The sequence below is a fragment of the Exophiala viscosa genome, assembly GCF_022695815.1.
Source record: "Exophiala viscosa unplaced genomic scaffold EDD37scaffold_4, whole genome shotgun sequence".
NCBI lineage: Eukaryota > Fungi > Ascomycota > Eurotiomycetes > Chaetothyriales > Herpotrichiellaceae > Exophiala > Exophiala viscosa.
In genome coordinates, this window is record NW_026944356.1 from 1,438,614 (window position 1) to 1,454,789 (window position 16,176).

Here is a 16,176-nt window from a genome sequence, read left to right on the forward strand (position 1 = left end):
TGCGCTCCGTCTTCTCTTCTACTTGCATTTCACTTACATTGTGATTCTTCTACTCTCCGACCTCATTGAAGCATGGTGAGAGGGTATTGACGTTCGGCATCATGTCACTTACACAATAGACTCGGGATTGCAAGGAGACAACAGGCTTCCACGGCGTTTGTCTGCCACTGTACAGCCTACAATCTGCGTGCCACGCCATCACCTTGTGCCTGGACTGACCGGTCCTACTTATTCCTGGGTCTTCTGCAACTTGACCGGCTGTCCCTCCTATCTTCTCCTCTTCACACCTACTTGCGAACCCTCTTCACACCACAAAAGGACAGCCAGATTTTGCGTCTGCCATAATGGCAAGCTACGAAAGTGAGTGCCCGCACAATCCCCTATATCGTCTCTAGCTGACCATTACTAGCCGAGCATGCTGCTGATGAGCCCAGCCACAATCAGAACCAGCCTCGCAGGCCGGATCTGTCCTCATTCATGAGCCTTCTCCACGAGATCACCCCTGATCGACCCGAGGATCGAGCCCGAGAGCATGCTGTTCCAGTTCCGGGCGATGTCTCGGCGGCTTTTCGCTCGCTGGCCGAAGCCTTCCAATTCATGCAAAGAGACAATGATAACGCGGATTCGGATCTGCTTGGAAACATGATCGCAACTCTGATGAGCTCGGCCGAACATCCTCCTCGTGAAGTTAAAGGCGTCGACGAGGAGTACATCGCAGAACTAGACCGAGTTGACATCAAGAAGGTGAAGAAAGATGCCGATTGCCCAATCTGTGGGAACGCATTTGTGGAAGATCCGCACCCTCTTTTGGTGAGGCTGCCGTGTCATCCAAGTCATATATTCGATCTGGAATGCATCCGACCCTGGCTCTTGCTTAACGGTACATGTCCGCTGGACAGGACTGACCTTGCTCAACGTGAGAGGGATCGGAAACAAAAGCATCTGGAAGAGATCAAAAAGAATGCTGCACCGGAGGATGAGGAAGAAGAGTGGGATGGATTGTACGGATGAAGAGCACGCGTGCGCCATGAGCCTGTAGGTACCTCAGTGTTCACCAGCTGTTTGCCTCCTTCTGCAAGGCTGTTCATCCAGATTGGTTTGATGCGGCACACCATATACATAAAACCCGCCATGATGCCATCGTCCGAGAAGCTCATCTCTTTCTACAACGGCTTACACTGCGGCTGATTCGATACAACTCCAACCATTTGTCAGCAATGAGGTGTCGCAGAATGAGAGCTGGCCTATCTGGACCTATGCAACACGCCATTCGTCGCCAAGCTGACTGCTGTACGATCGGCGCCATCTCAGTCCAATTCGGGAGTGCAAAATCACAGAAGCAGCATATGGGAACTCGACATCAGTATGACCAAGTGGGTCATCTCTGGTCATGAGTCCGACGGCTTTAGGGATTTTCCTATGACTATCACCAACCAGCTTGACGATTCCAGTATCAAAAGCAACGCCACCAAGCTCATCGCGGTCGCCGTACTGGCACGAAGACCGACCTGACATAAGATCCGAGAGACGCTGCTGACAAATTCGATCAGACTTCTATGCTCAAGCTTGCAATATGTTCACATTGTTCCGGTGGTTAAAGAACATAAAGATGTTTTTTTGCGCGTATTTATAGTACTAGGTACGAGAATACTTCTTCTCTTCACTTAACGTTAGAGGTCTAACTTTTCTCGCTCGGTACAGCGAAAGTATATCTCTAATACTACAGTAAAACGGTTCTAGCAAAACTAACTGTAGACTATCTGGTCCTCTGTGCGGTTCCGAGTGTCCGTTCAACGCTTTTTCTTCACTACTAGTCTGTCAGAGCGTATTAGGAGAAGTGCGAGTAGAGTAAGTTAGGCACGACTTATCAATTATGTAGCTTTCGTTAGGCTAAGTAGAAAGTTTAGTACTTTTTAATCTCTCATATACTACCATAGTATTTTCTACTCGGTACCTAGCTAACTATAGTTCAAAGATGACTTCCACCCATGATCTACCTCGCACGAGTATCCTCAACGAAGCCCACCATTGATACTTCCAATGTTCTTGTTACCAAATCTTCTGTACATTGTTCTGTTGCAATATAGATCACAAACTAAGTATAAGGTCAGTATAGCCATCGGGTCTGAGAGAAAGAATAATACTCACATGTATCTGAAATTTGTGCTGGCATCAGTCTCCTCTCCGATCTCATCTTCCGTGTCGATATCCTGGCGAACTGGTCCGTGGAGAGCATCGAGCTTCCTGTTGAGATGGGCTAGCCAGGCAACTTGTAGCAGGGCCAGTGTGGCAGCAAAGAAGCAAAAGCTCAGCGAGATGATGAACCCTTTGCGATAGTGAGGAGCCTCGGATTTTGGGAACTGTTCTTGAAGTCAGTCCATGCCTCAGAACTCGCTACCAACATCATCAGTGTAAGACAGGATGAACTTACTATGTGAGTGCCAACCAGGGGACCGCATTGACCCACAAAGTTCATGAGGATGAAACCGGCGCCTCTCTTGCTGTCGCTTCCATTATTGTTCGCGACCCAGCTAAGCACCAGACCAATGCACGGGTACAATCCTCCAGCGACCAGAAACAGTGCAAAGTATTTGACGGCAACTATGTTGACGCTAACGAGGATGATATATCCGATACCACCGGTTGAGATGCATCCGGCAAGGAAGTAGCCTCGACGCTGAAATCGATCCGATAGATGGCCAATTGCCAGTACCACCAAGCAGGCGAACAGATATGGCGGCGCAGAAAGGCCTTGGGCATGGATAGACGTGAAGCCCATGCCTGTGAGAATTGCCGGTATATAGATTGGTAGCGAAGAGTAGCCGACGTTGCAGGAGAAGTAGATGAGGGTCGGTAACCAGTTCTTGAGGTCCAACAAGCTTTTCAAAAAGGCTTTGATATGAATCTTTCGGCTTCGCTCTTGGTTTCCGGTCATGCGAACTGTTCGAGCCAAAGCGATCTTCTTTTCTTTCTCATTCAGGAACTGGCAGTCTTGACTGTTTGAGGGAAGCCAGTAGTAACCGAAGAGACCAACAGCTACCGCCGGCAGTCCTTCAACGAGGAAGAGAGCCCGCCAGCCGGCAATTGAATGATGACCTTTCGTCACGAAATATGCGAAGGCCCCAGCAAAAGAGGCACCGAGTGGAGCGATGGACACGTACCAGCCCAGACGTCGACCCATCTCTCTTCGGTAGTAGAAGAAGGAGAAAAAATAGGCGAGCCCGGGGCTGTACGAAGACTCGAAGATCCCCAGCAAGACACGCAGTATAATCAGACCGGTGAAGTTCTGGGCAGCTCCACAGCATCCCGCAATGATACCCCAGATGCAAATGACGGTTGGGACGTAGTATCGAGCCGGAAAGATTTTGTAGAAGATGGTCTGCCAGTCGAACAGGATGTACCCCAAGTACAGGGCGGTCAACACCCACTGGTACTGGTTGTCGCTGAGGCCCAAGTCTTTGGACATCCCTGCAGTGTTGGCGTTCCCGATGTTTCCTCGATCCATGTAGGCCAAAAGATAGGCTCCCGACACATATCCAAGCACGATAACATCGATCTTCAAGAGATATCTCTTCTCCTCAGCCTTGGTGTAGCTGAAGGCAAGAGCCTCGAGCTGTCCCACCACTTCGGCCTTTTTCTCCGTGGTGTCCGTGGCGGTCACTGCCTGGTCTTCGAAGTGGGTGATGTCCCCCTTCCCATGCAGGGCCACTGCGGGTGTCGGCTCTTCTGCTGCCATTATGACAGTTGATAAATTTGATGAGGGAGAAGAGACGGATTCAAAAGTGATAAGTCAGACATCGACCAGAAAGGGAAGATTCATCTTGCACATTTATAGAGGCAAGGACTTGTTCAACAGCGGTGTCCTGCCATAGCCGCTTGCCACCCCTGGAGTAACGATTCTCTGGTAAACAAGTTCTAGCCGTTGTCCGAGGGAGTTCTGCGCTTCTGTACCAAGTTAAATTGGCACACAAACCCCACACCATATTTAGCATCACTATATCCGGGGAAGGTCTCGTTCACTCCCTTGGCCTATAGTCGGACGGCTAAAGCCACTTTTGGCATCTGCCGGGCAGCTGTGCCCCGTTCAGGGGTCGCTAAGAAGTGAACTCCGGAGAGTGGCCGGAACGGCTACTGCTGGTTGAGCATGGGGTTCGCTCTAGTTGCACACCCTCGTTGTTGCCTTTAGCCGTTGGTCCGTTAAGTAGATTCTTGCGGACGGAAACCATGGCAATATTGAAGCATTGTATCAAGGAATAAACAAGACAAATTCGACAAGATTTCAAACAGAAATGCCGGCCTTCAAAATTCTCGTGCTGCCCGGTGACCACATTGGGGCAGAGGTCGTTGGCGAGGCTGTCAAGGTCTTGCAAACGGCTGAGTCACATCCCGGCGTTGCAAAACAAGGCATCAAATTCGATCTCGACTTCGACTTGTTGGGCGGTCAGTCTATTGATGTTCATGGCATTCCGTTGACGCCCGAAGTCATTGAAAAAGCAAAGAACTCCACTGCAGTGCTCTTCGGAGCCGTTGGTGGCCCTAAATGGGGCATGACCGGAGCCTTACGGCCAGAAACTTCTGTGCTGGACCTAAGGAAGGCTTTGAATTGCTGGGCCAACATTCGACCCTGTAAGGTTCCTTCCAAAGGCGTCGCCAAATGCTCGCCCCTCAAGGAATCTCTTGTCCAGGGCACCGATTTTATTGTCCTTCGAGAGAACCTCGGCGGCGTTTACTTTGGTGCTAAGGAAGAAACAGAGGATTATGCTCATGACGTCTGGGGCTATCACCGATGGGAAATCGAGCGAATCGCCAGAATGGCCGCATACCTCGCACGCAAACAAGGAGGTGCAAAGGGGCCTAGCAAAATCACCTCTGTCGACAAGGCAAATGTGTTGGCTGTGTGTCGACTGTGGCGCGAAGCCGTAACAACAATCCACGACAGAGAGTTTTCGGACATTCCTCTCCAGCACCAGCTGTCAGACTCACTTGCTCTGATCATGGTGAAGAACCCTCGATCGCTAAACGGTGTTGTCTTATGTGACAATATCTTTGGCGATCTATTTTCCGACGAAGCTGCTGCAGTAGTCGGATCCCTTGGCTTCAGCCCATCCGCTTGCTTGTCCGGTATTCCGGGAGAGCCATTGTCAACGGGAATGTACGAGCCTAGCCACGGCTCTGCGCCAGACTTGGCTCCCAACAAAGCCAATCCCATTGCTACGATTCAAAGCGCCGCTATGATGCTGAGATATAGCTGCGACTTGGATTTCCTAGCTGACGCAATCGACGAGGCTGTCAGTATTGCGCTTGATGACAAGGAGGCTGGTGGTCTGGAGGTGCGAACAGGTGACATTGGTGGCAGTGCTTCTTGTACGGACATGGGAAACGCCGTTGTTACTGCCCTCAAGCAGGTTCTGGACCGCTCAAAGGCATCTTCAATGCCTGAAACTAGCAGTATGTTGTGAGATTTTTGTTTCGCAATTGAAATTATTGAATCATAGTATATAGATTAACACTTAGAGTACATCATCTTTGACCTTATGCGGCTTCCAAGATTGACAATCTTCTTTTCCTCAAGAAATCACTTTGATCACAAACAACAGGGAATGCTCGTCCATCATACCACTCGCAGAGTAACAATCCTCGTAAAAGTTGGGGTTTGGACCTCGCGTGACCTCGCAAAACCCATCGAACACCGCAACCTTGGCCAACCCCTAAACGGCTATAGCCTTCCACGGCTATAGCTAGTTCCCCATCCCAGAATCCCCCACGGCACCCTCCGCCAGGCTGATCACCCCACACGAAAAAGACTTGCTGTTTATTTCTACAACGCCGGCTAATACAAACCTAACACTGTCTGGTCCAGAAAAGCCACAGCGTATAACCAGCGACTAGTGACTCATAGAACCTGGTGTCGATATGTTGTCAAGCTTAGTATCTAAGACAAAGTGACTATTGACATTGTCTCAATCTCCTCCCTTTATTACACATCAAGAACGCTCCCTAGTTCTATAGGACGCTTTTATCACACTGGCCAGAGCTAGGTTGTTCGGTTTACTCTTCGAGGACGAACTGGACTCAACATGGCTCTCACATTGTACGACAAAATTTACCGAGAGCATCTGGTTGACCCTGACAACACGACAGCACCATTGTTGTATGTGGACGCTCACTTGATCTTCGAAGTTCCTACCGCACAGGCCTTCGACGGACTCAGAAAGAATTCCAGGCCTGTCCGACGGACTGATCTGACACTCGCCACGGTCGACCACAATGTTCCGACAGACGATCGATCCAAATATCAGGATGCCGCGTCGTTTGTCACGGAGCCCCAGGCTAGAACTCAGATCACATTGCTCGAGAAGAATCTCAAAGAGCACAACATAAAATATTTTGGCATGTCCGACCGAAGACAGGGTATCGTCCATGTCGTTGGCCCAGAGCAAGGCCTCACACTGCCAGGCTCCATGATTTTCTGCGGTGACTCACACACACCAACACATGGAGCGGTGGGCGCGCTGGCTGTCAGTGGAGGTACTTCAGATATCGAGCATGTGCTGGCAACACAGACTGTGCTTCAGAAGAAGTACAAGAACCTCCGCGTTTGCGTCGAGGGTGAGCTCGGTCTTGGTGTATACTCCAAGGACATTATCCTACACCTGCTGGGTAAGATCGGAACAGCGGGAGCAACAGGATGCGTCATTGAGTTTTGTGGATCTACAATCCGAAATCTATCAATGGAGGCAAGAATGGTGCTGTGCAACATGAGTATCGAAGGTGGTGCTCGAACCGGACTTGTTGCACCCGACGATGTCACCTTTGAATACCTCAAAGATCGCCCTCTTGTTCCTTCTGGGGCCGATTGGGACCACGCACTTGCATACTGGAAGACCTTATATAGCGACGGGGATGCTCACTGGGACTTCACGGTTACAATAGATGCTGCGGATATCACTCCATCCATAACTTGGGGAACCTCGCCTGATGATGCTATCCCAGTCACTGGCAGGGTTCCGGATCCAGCGGACTATGACAATACCGAGCCTTTCAAAGCTGCTGCAATCCGGAGGTCTCTGAAGTACATGGATCTGGAAGCCAACATGTTGGCCACAGATATCAAGATCGACCGAGTGTTTATCGGATCTTGCACGAACTCAAGGATTGAAGACCTGAGAGCGGCTGCAAGGGTTGCAAAGGGCAGAAAAGTTTCGGATTCGGTCTATGCCATGGTTGTCCCAGGCTCAGGACTGGTGAGGCAGCAAGCAGAAAATGAAGGTCTAGACGTGATCTTCAAAGCCGCAAATTTCGACTGGCGCGAAGCTGGTTGCTCCATGTGCCTAGCCATGAACCCTGATGTCTTGTCTCCTGGTGAGAGGTGTGCATCCACGACGAACAGAAATTTCGAAGGGAGGCAAGGGCCAGGGGGTCGGACCCACCTCTTGTCGCCAGCAATGGCTGCTGCTGCTGCAATCGAAGGCCACATGACTGACGTGAGAGATTTCTTGACCACCGAGAACGGATCAATCAGGATAACCAAATTGACGCTTGGTGGTGACACGGTCAAGAGCTATGGATCCGTTAGAGTGACCGCCTCTGCCCCTGAATCTGCTCCCAAACCCAAGGACGAAATCGTTGCCAATCGAGCTGCAAGGCATGCGGTGAAGAGTGCTGACGGTATCCCTAAGTTCGACACTGTTTCATCAGTTCCCGCGCCATTTGACATGCAAAACATCAACACAGATCTGGTTATTCCAGGTGCCTTCCTCAAAACTATCAAGCGGACTGGTCTGGGACCCAATCTGTTCCGGGACCTTAGATACGATAGCGAGACGCACGAAGACCTCCCTCAATTTGTTCTCAATCAACAACCTTATCGCAATTCGAAAATTCTAGTTTGTACGGGAGAGAACTTTGGCTGCGGGTCATCACGAGAGCATGCCGTATGGGCTCTGGTAGACTTCGGCTTTCGATGTGTCATTGCACCGTCCTTTGCATCCATCTTCTTCAACAACTCCGGAAAAAATGGGCTTCTTGCAATACCTCTCGATGACACCCAGGCTTTGGAGAAAATCCACGAAGAAGGCCTGGCAAAGCGTGAGGTTCAAGTAGATCTGCCCAACCAGGAAATCAGGGATGATGGCGGTAATCTCATCGCAAAATTCCAAGTGGACGCTTACACGAAGCACTGCTTGATCAACGGCGTCGACGACATCAGTAACACGCTTCTGAGTGAAGAGAAGATCTATGACTTCGAAGTCAAGCAAAAGGAAAAGTTCCCTTGGTTATTTGGTCGTATTGGAAAATTGCAGCCCCCAAAACGACTTGGGCTTGCTCTTCCCGGCGCGAAAGATAATTTTGACTGGTAGCTTACGCATGTCTGTTATATTTGTTATCAGATACACCAATCTACTGCTCAAAGCCTCTCAGCAAAGTTCTAGGCCTTCGGTCAGGCTCGCATTTCACCTGACCAGCCTATGGTAACCGTTTGCATTTCTCCAAAGGTGGCATCTACTCAACAAGTTTCATGGCTTCAAGCACCGAATCTACAAGTAAACACTACCGAACTGTACATTTGATGTAGCTATTGCCGTAACCATTCTGCGGGAAAGGCTCTCAAGTCTCACCCATGCGAAAGGCCTGGTGAGCTCTAGCTACGTGGTAGCAAGGCTCAGAGATTCGACTCTCAAGCGATCTTAGTCCTTGGCTATAGCCGTTGTAGCTATTGCCGTTCGTGCTTTTGAGATAAAAGTGCCCAGAGTGTTCAAGAAAAGAAGCTTTGGATAGAAAAGCCAATATCAACTATCAAACTAGTCAGTAGGATTTCAGCACGAAGAAATCAACATGGCGGTTACCTATCCGACAGTCTCACCACTCCGGTGCGGTTTTCTCTCGCCGCCAGCAAAGAAGTTCCTGGCGGATGCTAGAGAAGGAGAGAAACTCACCATGCCGTCGCTGTCTTTCTTGATCTTGCATCCTTCGACCGGGTCCAAGATTGTGTTTGACTTGAGCATTCGCAAAGACCTGACCAAGTACCATCTCGGCCTGCAGAAGCACCTGACAACAAGACATCCACTTAGCAGCGAGAACGATGTGAAGTCGGCTTTGTCACTAGGCCACATGGATGCCTCGGAAGTGGACTACGTGGTATTGAGCCACTGCCACTGGGATCACATTGGTACGCCTTCTGATTTCACGTCTGCAACGTTCATTGCTGGTCACAACACGGGGAAGATGCTCAGGAATGAGATGGGGCCCCAGTTTTACAACCCGTTCTTCGAGGCCGACTTGTTGCCAGCCGACCGAACGGTCGAGCTGCCGGCCGTCCCGAGCTCGAGAACTGGTGAGGTCTTCGACGAGAAGCGTGGATGGTATTGGCAAAGTCTCAGCCCGGTTCAAAATGCTGTTGATATGTTCAACGATGGCACCGTGTACCTCGTCGACAGTCCAGGCCACTTACCTGGTCATTTGAACCTACTGGTACGGATTTCGGCACATAAATGGATTTACCTTGCTGCCGATGCATGCCACCATGTGCGCATACTCAAAGGCGAGACGGACTTCGGGACCTGGAAGGACGACCAAGGACAGACAGTCACCATCCATAAGGACCTCGGGGCGGCCTACAAAACATTGAATATCATGCGAAAGCTCCAAAAAGAGGGTCTCAATGGCGTACCAGTGCAAATTGTTCTAGCACACGACGGAGAGTGGGAGGAAAAGAACTTGCAGCACTTCTTTCCCAATCATCTGTGATCTCATGGAGTGGTCTACGCAGCCGGTTTCTGTGGCGGCATTTGGGAGGAGAACCGCGGGCATTAAGAATTTGATGAGGCTGGTTCTGGTGTATGCGAGACTCTTGTTAGGGATAAGCTACAAGTCAAATTTATAATTGTTGAAGCCGGAACAGACTCATTCAAACCCAGGGTTCCGACATGACATGAATATATCATGCATGCAGAATGATATGTGGTGTTGAAACGACTCAAGGAGAGTCAAGTAAATCAATAGAGCCTCCCTCTCCTGCCCTAAACATGACGACCTAGCCAGGCAGTCTACTTCCAATTGCAGTAGTCAAAAAAATGAAAGCCACATATCGCTGTCAATGTCTGAAGTAAACAAAGCGGCCAGGTCCGGTGCGAAAGGCTCTGATAGAAAAGTGGTGTCAATCATCGGAGCCATAGCAGAATCTAGCCCGGGGCCGATATCCAACTCGTTGAAGTAAAGCGCATAGTCGTGATCAGATATGGAAATGTCTGGTAGTTGCTGCTGCTCTCGTGGCGCAGGGCTGCAGCGGGCCGGGGTTGGTGCCATAGAAGTACCAGTAGCGACAACTAATGTACGCACGAGTGTCTTCAACTGGCGGGCACTGCGTGCCCCTAGGTGTTGTTTGTCGGCTCCAGACGAGGACGACTCAAGAGCTGTGATTGTTCGTCCAACCAGTGTCAAGATCTTCTTTCTTTCACTGGAGGCAATGGCCCCAGTGAGGACAACCTTGATCAGAAATACAGCAGCATAACTGAAATAGCCATAGAATCTTGATGGCAGATATGCCAAAGCGCCATTGTTAAATAATCCATTGACACAAATAGTCAACAATTTAGAAGCTGACTCGATTGCTTCGAGAATATATTTAGCATCGGGACATCCAGCCACTCCCAAGGGGAAGATGAGCTCGGCAAGTGTCCTGGTAGTACCCATGTTGTTGAGTTGTTCTTTGTGTCGGCTTGTCGTTCTCTGTACATGTGCCTGAAATGCAAAGGCATAGGCGTATAGTTTCGTGTATTGTAAAACAGCATGTATCGTTTCGTTGAGCTCCCACTGGTGACGGAGTTCACAGGTAGTGTTGAAAGCAGTGATCGTCCGTGTGAACTCATCCAAAATACGGTAGTACTCACCGACATTGACGAGTGCAATGGTACGATCCCTACTGGGATAGAGAACGTCATGGATGTTGGTTAGAATTTGTGTCAGTTCCACATATGTCTGAAGCAAACCCGCATTGTCGCAGCTGCCTTCATTTTGGTGACTATTGCTCGAGCCGATGTCAGTAGGATACTCTGTAGTATTTGACGTTGATGCCATGAGATTGCTGCGAGCTTCTAGCGGTGTACTCATACTTGCTGTTGATGGATTCTGGATAGCAAGCCCAGGACCACGGCTCCATAGCTCCTTTCCTAGCCGAATTGACACCTGGCGGTTGAAAACGTGACAATATGTCCATACCAAGCGCTCGCGAGAGGTCTGCCTGTCAAATTTTTGGGTTGGCGGAAGCAACGTCTTTTGGTCGAGTCCCAAGAAGTAGCCGAACCTCACAGCCAAGCCAATGAGATTCCACGACACGAATGCTTCAACTTTGTGAAACTCGTCGTCGGCCACTTTCGGTAACTTGGGTAGATTCTCCGACAGTAACAAGAGGCCTTCAACCACCCCAACCGTTGGTAATCCGCCATAAGTGATCCCACTGAGATGGCGTCTCGTGTATTCCCAACAGGCTGCGTGCAGAGTGTCTTTCTCAAACCGCGAGGCGATCAAAACAATCACCATCAGCAAGAATGGCTCTTCAGCGGCGAATTGTCCAAGGTGATGGTCATCACTGGGTAACCTATTCTCTGGAATTATCGGGAGGTAGTGATTATTCCGAGATGCGAATATGGCGACATAGGTCCGAAGTTGAGCAGGGTTGATCAGGCCCAGTTTGATCAGTGGAAAACTATTTATGCTTTTTGATGCGTTTCGATGGTAGGTGCTTTCCGTTGGACTGACGTTGACAATGACAGAACTTCTGCTCGCCACGCGAAGCATGTCGGGGCTTGAGGTTGGCTGGCTGGCATCGGGTGAGCCTGAATCTGCTTGATTCTGTGCCGGATGATTTCGTTGGAGGCACCTTCGTTCCTCTTCATCCTCGTCATCTTCGTCGTAATCGGGCCCATTGTTACGATTTGGTGGGGATGTTCTCGCCAAAATCTCAAGTGCGTCTGAGGGGTTACGCAATGGTGCCTCTGTCAAATGCTCAACATCGACTTGGGAATCCTCAAAGTGAGTACCTGGAGCGAGTGTCGGCTGACTGCTTGAGTTCTGATTCTCCAGTCCCTTCTCTGGGACGAGTGTCGCCGCTCCTGCCAGCTCCCGAGCCTTACGAGCAGTGTAGCCATTGCCGTGATTTCCGCCGCGCCGTGTTGGTAGGAACTGACATTGCTCTCCTTCCTTCTGACACCGCAGGCAAGGGCGTAAACCGTGATCTCCTGAATTCGAGAATTCGCACTTTGCCTATCACTCACGAATTTTAGCTGATTTTTCGTCCTTTCGCAGGGCGGTCCTTTCAAGCCGAAGAATTCCTACTTTCCTAGACCGACATAATGCACACGCTTTGAAAGCCCGCTGCCTGGGCTTATTCTTCCTGGTCACTTCGGTAGTCGTCATGGCTCTGTTTCGTTGGCTCGAGCTGGCTTCCTACAACCGTTGAGGTGTTGGCAAAGCCGGTTGGAGCCACCGTCGGACGGTTATAGCTCTTACCCTCTCCGCACCCCACACTATTGGGGCACGGGGCACCCACGCACTGCAATAAGCGGACGGAGACTCGGCAATGGCCTCACAGTGGGGGTTCGATCGGCAGCAGGAAAGCCAGTGACAATGCATTTCGTAAAAGATCTGTGTTCATACGGTCATCACACAAGTAGCAAAGATTTGCGTGCGAGAACTAGCTTTTGATGTGCTTTTGGAGAACAATAACAGGTCTCAATCAGGCAGTTGATGGATGAAGCCAACGAATTATAGCCAGTGTTTTCCATCATTATTCGGGGCCGCGTTAGTGGCTATTTCGTGCGGGCTACTGAATTAGAGAAGCTACCTCGAACCATCTCAGTACTCGAAGCGTCGGCATTTGGATTCCGAACGGATGAATCGATCGACCAGGCTTCAAATTTGGGGATCCAGCAGCGGTGTCTGAGAGAGGTCGAACGAGAGGTCGAACAGAGGAAATTTATGCTTAAGAGCATGAAAGATATCTGGCACGTCAAAGCCTGAAAACAACGACTGGTGATGGACATGGCATTGATCCATGGCGATTTTATGTTTCCATCAGCACATAGATTGCTTGGAGCCATAAAATCTGGTCTTGAACAGGCCGAGCGAATTGCTGTTGTTGCTGCTCGTGCGCATGACGATAGTTGTACAATATCTTGGTGAATTTGCAGAGACATACCTTGCAGACACAGTGGATATCCCCAGAGGCGGTGGCTCTGTACTGACTATGTCTGTGTTTCGAATTAAGGACCCTCTCCGTGGAAGTTATTTTCTTGGACGCGAAGAGTGTTCTCTACGTTTCAATGCAGCAATGCTTGGCGTTAAGTCCACGTGATTCGTGAGGTAGCCTTGGTAGGAACAACTTTCCGTGGTTTCGCACTTAACCTTTACAAAAGTGCAAAGTCCGCAAAATGACGTGGGGCAGATGAGATGGAAGTTAACGATCAACAGTCCATCTCCACGTTTCTATACTTGCTCGATACAGATCCTTTCATGTATATTGCGGAGGGGGCGTGATTGCGCATCAAAGCAAACACTCGTTCATCACTCAACCTGCTTCGTTATTTCTTCGCCATCATAGGTCGCCGCAAACGAGACCGTCACTCCAATCCGCGCAGTGGGCGTTGGAACTTCAAGATGGGCAATGAATCTTCGACACCGGTCGACGAGGCCACACCTCCGACGAGACTACATGGCCGCAGCATCGAGGCGGTTGCTCAGTACATCAAAGAGAAGGATGTCAAGAATATCGTGGTAATGACCGGAGCAGGTATCAGCACTTCCGCAGGCATTCCAGACTTTCGTTCTCCCGATACTGGCTTGTATGCAAACCTTGCTCGATTGAATCTCCCATACGCCGAGGCGGTGTTCGACATCTCCTACTTCCGCAACAACCCATATCCATTCTATACCCTCGCTCATGAATTGTATCCTGGGAAATACCGACCCACGATCACGCACTCCTTCATTAGCCTGCTCAATAAGAAGGGGAAACTCTTGCACTTGTTCACACAAAACATAGACTGCTTAGAACGAGAAGCAGGAGTTCCTGGAGATAAGATCGTGGAGGCACATGGTTCTTTTGCCACTCAGAGATGCATCGAATGCCAGACTGAGTATCCTGAAGACCGGATGAAGGAGATGATCAGCAAGAAAGAGGTGCCGCACTGTATCAGGAAAACCTGTAACGGTCTGGTCAAACCAGATATAGTGTTCTTCGGCGAAGCTCTGCCAGAAGCCTTCTTCCAGAATCGGAGCCTACCAGCCAAGGCCGACCTAGCTATCGTCATGGGCACCAGTCTGACTGTCCAGCCTTTCGCCAGTCTGCCTTCGTTCGTCGGAGAGGACACGCCTCGCGTGCTCATCAACTTGGAAAAGGTTGGATCTCTCGGCTCTCGGCCTGACGACGTACTGTTACTTGGCGACTGCGACGCGGGCGTGAGAAGGTTTGCAGATGCACTGGGTTGGCGGGAAGAGCTCGAAGCCCTGTGGGAGACGACTGATCCGGACAAGAGTGACAGGAAGAAGCAAGAAGCCCCCTTGAAATCCCGCCAAGAGCAGTTGGACGATGAGATTGAGAAGTTGACCAAAGACATTGACACTTCACTGAAAGTGACAGGGGAGACGAGTGAAAGAATCAAGGCAGAGCTTGAGCAAGATTTGACAACCGCCAGCACAGCATCTTCATCTCCCACACCCGTTCTTTCAACTTCACAAACAATCAACTCCAAGGATGAGCCAAGTCTGCAGCATGTCTTTCCTCATCTGAGAGAAGGGAAAGAGGAAAAGCCCGAGAAACCGTCGCTTTAACATCGCCTCAAGGTGTTCACTGTCCTCACTTCTCTCTCACGTGTTGACTCGGATCTCCTCGGTTCGAGATCAATTTGATAGCGCCCTTCCGCATTTCAGGATTAGACATCTCTGTCTCACCAGAGATCCATTCAAAATCCTCATTAGGTTCCCTCGCCAAGTAGGTGGCTTTGTCTTCGCGTTTTCTGTACTGACTAACCAAATCTTTTTAGATCCTCTGCTCTCTCCGGACTTCTTGATCCTTCTCCATCTCTCTCATCTTGAGAACAGCACTTCATCCGAGTTCTTGACGCTTAATACGGCGCCGATTAACATGGCTTCGAGTACGCCTTCTCGTCCAAAGGCGCCGAAAGAAAACAAGTATGCACGCCAGACAATTCACATCACCGTCGGTCGCTCCAAGACCTCCTTCCACGTCCACTACTCGCAGCTTGAACGAACCGCCTTTTTCCAAGTCCATGGCATGCCTGCAACCTCGAGCAACGGTACACCTTCCAGAGAGCCATCTACTGGCGATGATCGCGAGCGCACCTTGAGCCCACCGCCCGAAATCAAAAGCGAGGATACTTCAGACCAGGCTGAAACCGGGACTGCTGCCTTCTTGCAAGACTCGCCTTCTCGCCCACTCTACCACCTTGAAGGATTCGTTTATGAGCCCGCGGCTTTCGAGGTTGTCGTCAATTGGCTGTACAATCAACCACCGGGTGTGCCGGTGAATCGACATGTGTGCAGAACTCAAATGCGCACTTACGTTATCGCACTTCAATACCAGATCATTCCGCTTCAGGATGCAATCATCGACTGCGTTCGCAAATACCATCAGGAGTACAACATCTCGTTCGAGTACATCACATGGCTTACCAATCGGCTTGGGGAAAGTCCAGCAACTCACACAGTTCCGATGATGAGATATCTCATCGAACAGGTTGCCTTCGAGGTCTCTACTCAGGGATACAATGAGTTTGCTCGCGACAACCCGCTCTTTGAGACTTTCCTGGTCCAAGGTGAGCGACCTGTTCGGCAAGCGCTGTTCCATGCTCTTGCGGACATTGCGCGGGCTCTTGCTGGGAGCGTCGCGGCAGCAGATCGAGCTCGTCTTGATCCTGCTCTGGGACGGAACAGATGGATGATGAGAGACTGGAAGAGTCCACAACAGGAAGGAACTGTTCCAGTCGACATCATCGAGGTGGACGAATAGTCACGTCGTGTTTATTCGCCACACAGACATCGCATGGTGCGGGAGGGTTGGTGCCGCCAGGGACGATAACAACCTTTCAAGGCAGAATAGTGGTCATGCATGATGAACGTGACATGGAGATCGATTTGGATAACGCAGCGGAGATGTTGAGT

The 16,176-nt window shown here is 50.2% G+C and overlaps 8 protein-coding genes across 8 annotated transcripts; 6 read left to right on the plus strand and 2 right to left on the minus strand.

Moving 5' to 3' along the window:
• Positions 1–11: 11 nt before the first annotated feature.
• Positions 12–1,133, plus strand: EDD37DRAFT_379604 (uncharacterized protein). Its single transcript, XM_062812071.1, has 2 exons — positions 12–360; positions 410–1,133. The coding sequence occupies exons 1-2, from the start codon at positions 345–347 to the stop codon at positions 1,009–1,011; spliced, it is 618 nt and encodes a 205-aa protein (XP_062671055.1). The 5' UTR covers positions 12–344; the 3' UTR covers positions 1,012–1,133.
• Positions 1,134–2,144: 1,011 nt separating this feature from the next.
• EDD37DRAFT_657497 (putative MFS transporter) lies at positions 2,145–3,736 on the minus strand (the record flags this gene model as incomplete). Its single annotated transcript, XM_062818897.1, has 3 exons — positions 2,145–2,360; positions 2,432–3,577; positions 3,623–3,736. 3 exons carry the CDS (start codon positions 3,734–3,736, stop codon positions 2,145–2,147), a joined length of 1,476 nt encoding a protein of 491 aa, XP_062671056.1.
• A 214-nt stretch (positions 3,737–3,950) lies between these two features.
• EDD37DRAFT_379599 (beta-isopropylmalate dehydrogenase) lies at positions 3,951–5,524 on the plus strand. Its single transcript, XM_062812070.1, has one exon. It carries the CDS (start codon positions 4,290–4,292, stop codon positions 5,457–5,459), a length of 1,170 nt encoding a protein of 389 aa, XP_062671057.1. The 5' UTR covers positions 3,951–4,289; the 3' UTR covers positions 5,460–5,524.
• Positions 5,525–5,854: 330 nt separating this feature from the next.
• Positions 5,855–8,552, plus strand: EDD37DRAFT_379741 (putative 3-isopropylmalate dehydratase). Its single transcript, XM_062812072.1, has one exon. The coding sequence runs from the start codon at positions 6,078–6,080 to the stop codon at positions 8,358–8,360; it is 2,283 nt and encodes a 760-aa protein (XP_062671058.1). The 5' UTR covers positions 5,855–6,077; the 3' UTR covers positions 8,361–8,552.
• A 46-nt stretch (positions 8,553–8,598) lies between these two features.
• Positions 8,599–9,778, plus strand: EDD37DRAFT_379745 (beta-lactamase-like protein). The gene has a single exon (XM_062812073.1). The coding sequence runs from the start codon at positions 8,836–8,838 to the stop codon at positions 9,745–9,747; it is 912 nt and encodes a 303-aa protein (XP_062671059.1). The 5' UTR covers positions 8,599–8,835; the 3' UTR covers positions 9,748–9,778.
• Positions 9,779–9,962: 184 nt separating this feature from the next.
• EDD37DRAFT_629018 (uncharacterized protein) lies at positions 9,963–12,531 on the minus strand. Its single transcript, XM_062816479.1, has 2 exons — positions 12,334–12,531; positions 9,963–12,261 (listed from the first exon to the last, which is right to left on the minus strand). Exons 1-2 carry the CDS (start codon positions 12,412–12,414, stop codon positions 10,066–10,068), a joined length of 2,277 nt encoding a protein of 758 aa, XP_062671060.1. The 5' UTR covers positions 12,415–12,531; the 3' UTR covers positions 9,963–10,065.
• An 871-nt stretch (positions 12,532–13,402) lies between these two features.
• Positions 13,403–15,031, plus strand: EDD37DRAFT_379783 (NAD-dependent histone deacetylase SIR2). The gene has a single exon (XM_062812075.1). It carries the CDS (start codon positions 13,654–13,656, stop codon positions 14,824–14,826), a length of 1,173 nt encoding a protein of 390 aa, XP_062671061.1. The 5' UTR covers positions 13,403–13,653; the 3' UTR covers positions 14,827–15,031.
• Positions 15,032–15,139: 108 nt separating this feature from the next.
• EDD37DRAFT_608630 (uncharacterized protein) lies at positions 15,140–16,024 on the plus strand (the record flags this gene model as incomplete). The annotated part of the gene is made up of 1 exon (XM_062815068.1): positions 15,140–16,024. One exon carries the CDS (start codon positions 15,140–15,142, stop codon positions 16,022–16,024), a length of 885 nt encoding a protein of 294 aa, XP_062671062.1.
• Positions 16,025–16,176: the final 152 nt, after the last annotated feature.

What these genes read in the sequence shown, in the direction of transcription:
- EDD37DRAFT_379741 (XM_062812072.1), top strand. Translation starts at nt 6,078, where the DNA reads ATGGCTCTCACATTGTACGACAAAATTTACCGAGAGCATCTGGTTGAC.
- EDD37DRAFT_379745 (XM_062812073.1), top strand. Translation starts at nt 8,836, where the DNA reads ATGGCGGTTACCTATCCGACAGTCTCACCACTCCGGTGCGGTTTTCTC.
- EDD37DRAFT_379599 (XM_062812070.1), top strand. Translation starts at nt 4,290, where the DNA reads ATGCCGGCCTTCAAAATTCTCGTGCTGCCCGGTGACCACATTGGGGCA.
- EDD37DRAFT_629018 (XM_062816479.1), bottom strand. Translation starts at nt 12,414, where the DNA reads ATGACGACTACCGAAGTGACCAGGAAGAATAAGCCCAGGCAGCGGGCT. An exon ending in CATTATGTCGGTCTAGGAAA is followed by an intron (nt 12,262 to 12,333) that starts GTAGGAATTCTT and finishes CGTGAGTGATAG; the next exon opens with GCAAAGTGCGAATTCTCGAA.
- EDD37DRAFT_379783 (XM_062812075.1), top strand. Translation starts at nt 13,654, where the DNA reads ATGGGCAATGAATCTTCGACACCGGTCGACGAGGCCACACCTCCGACG.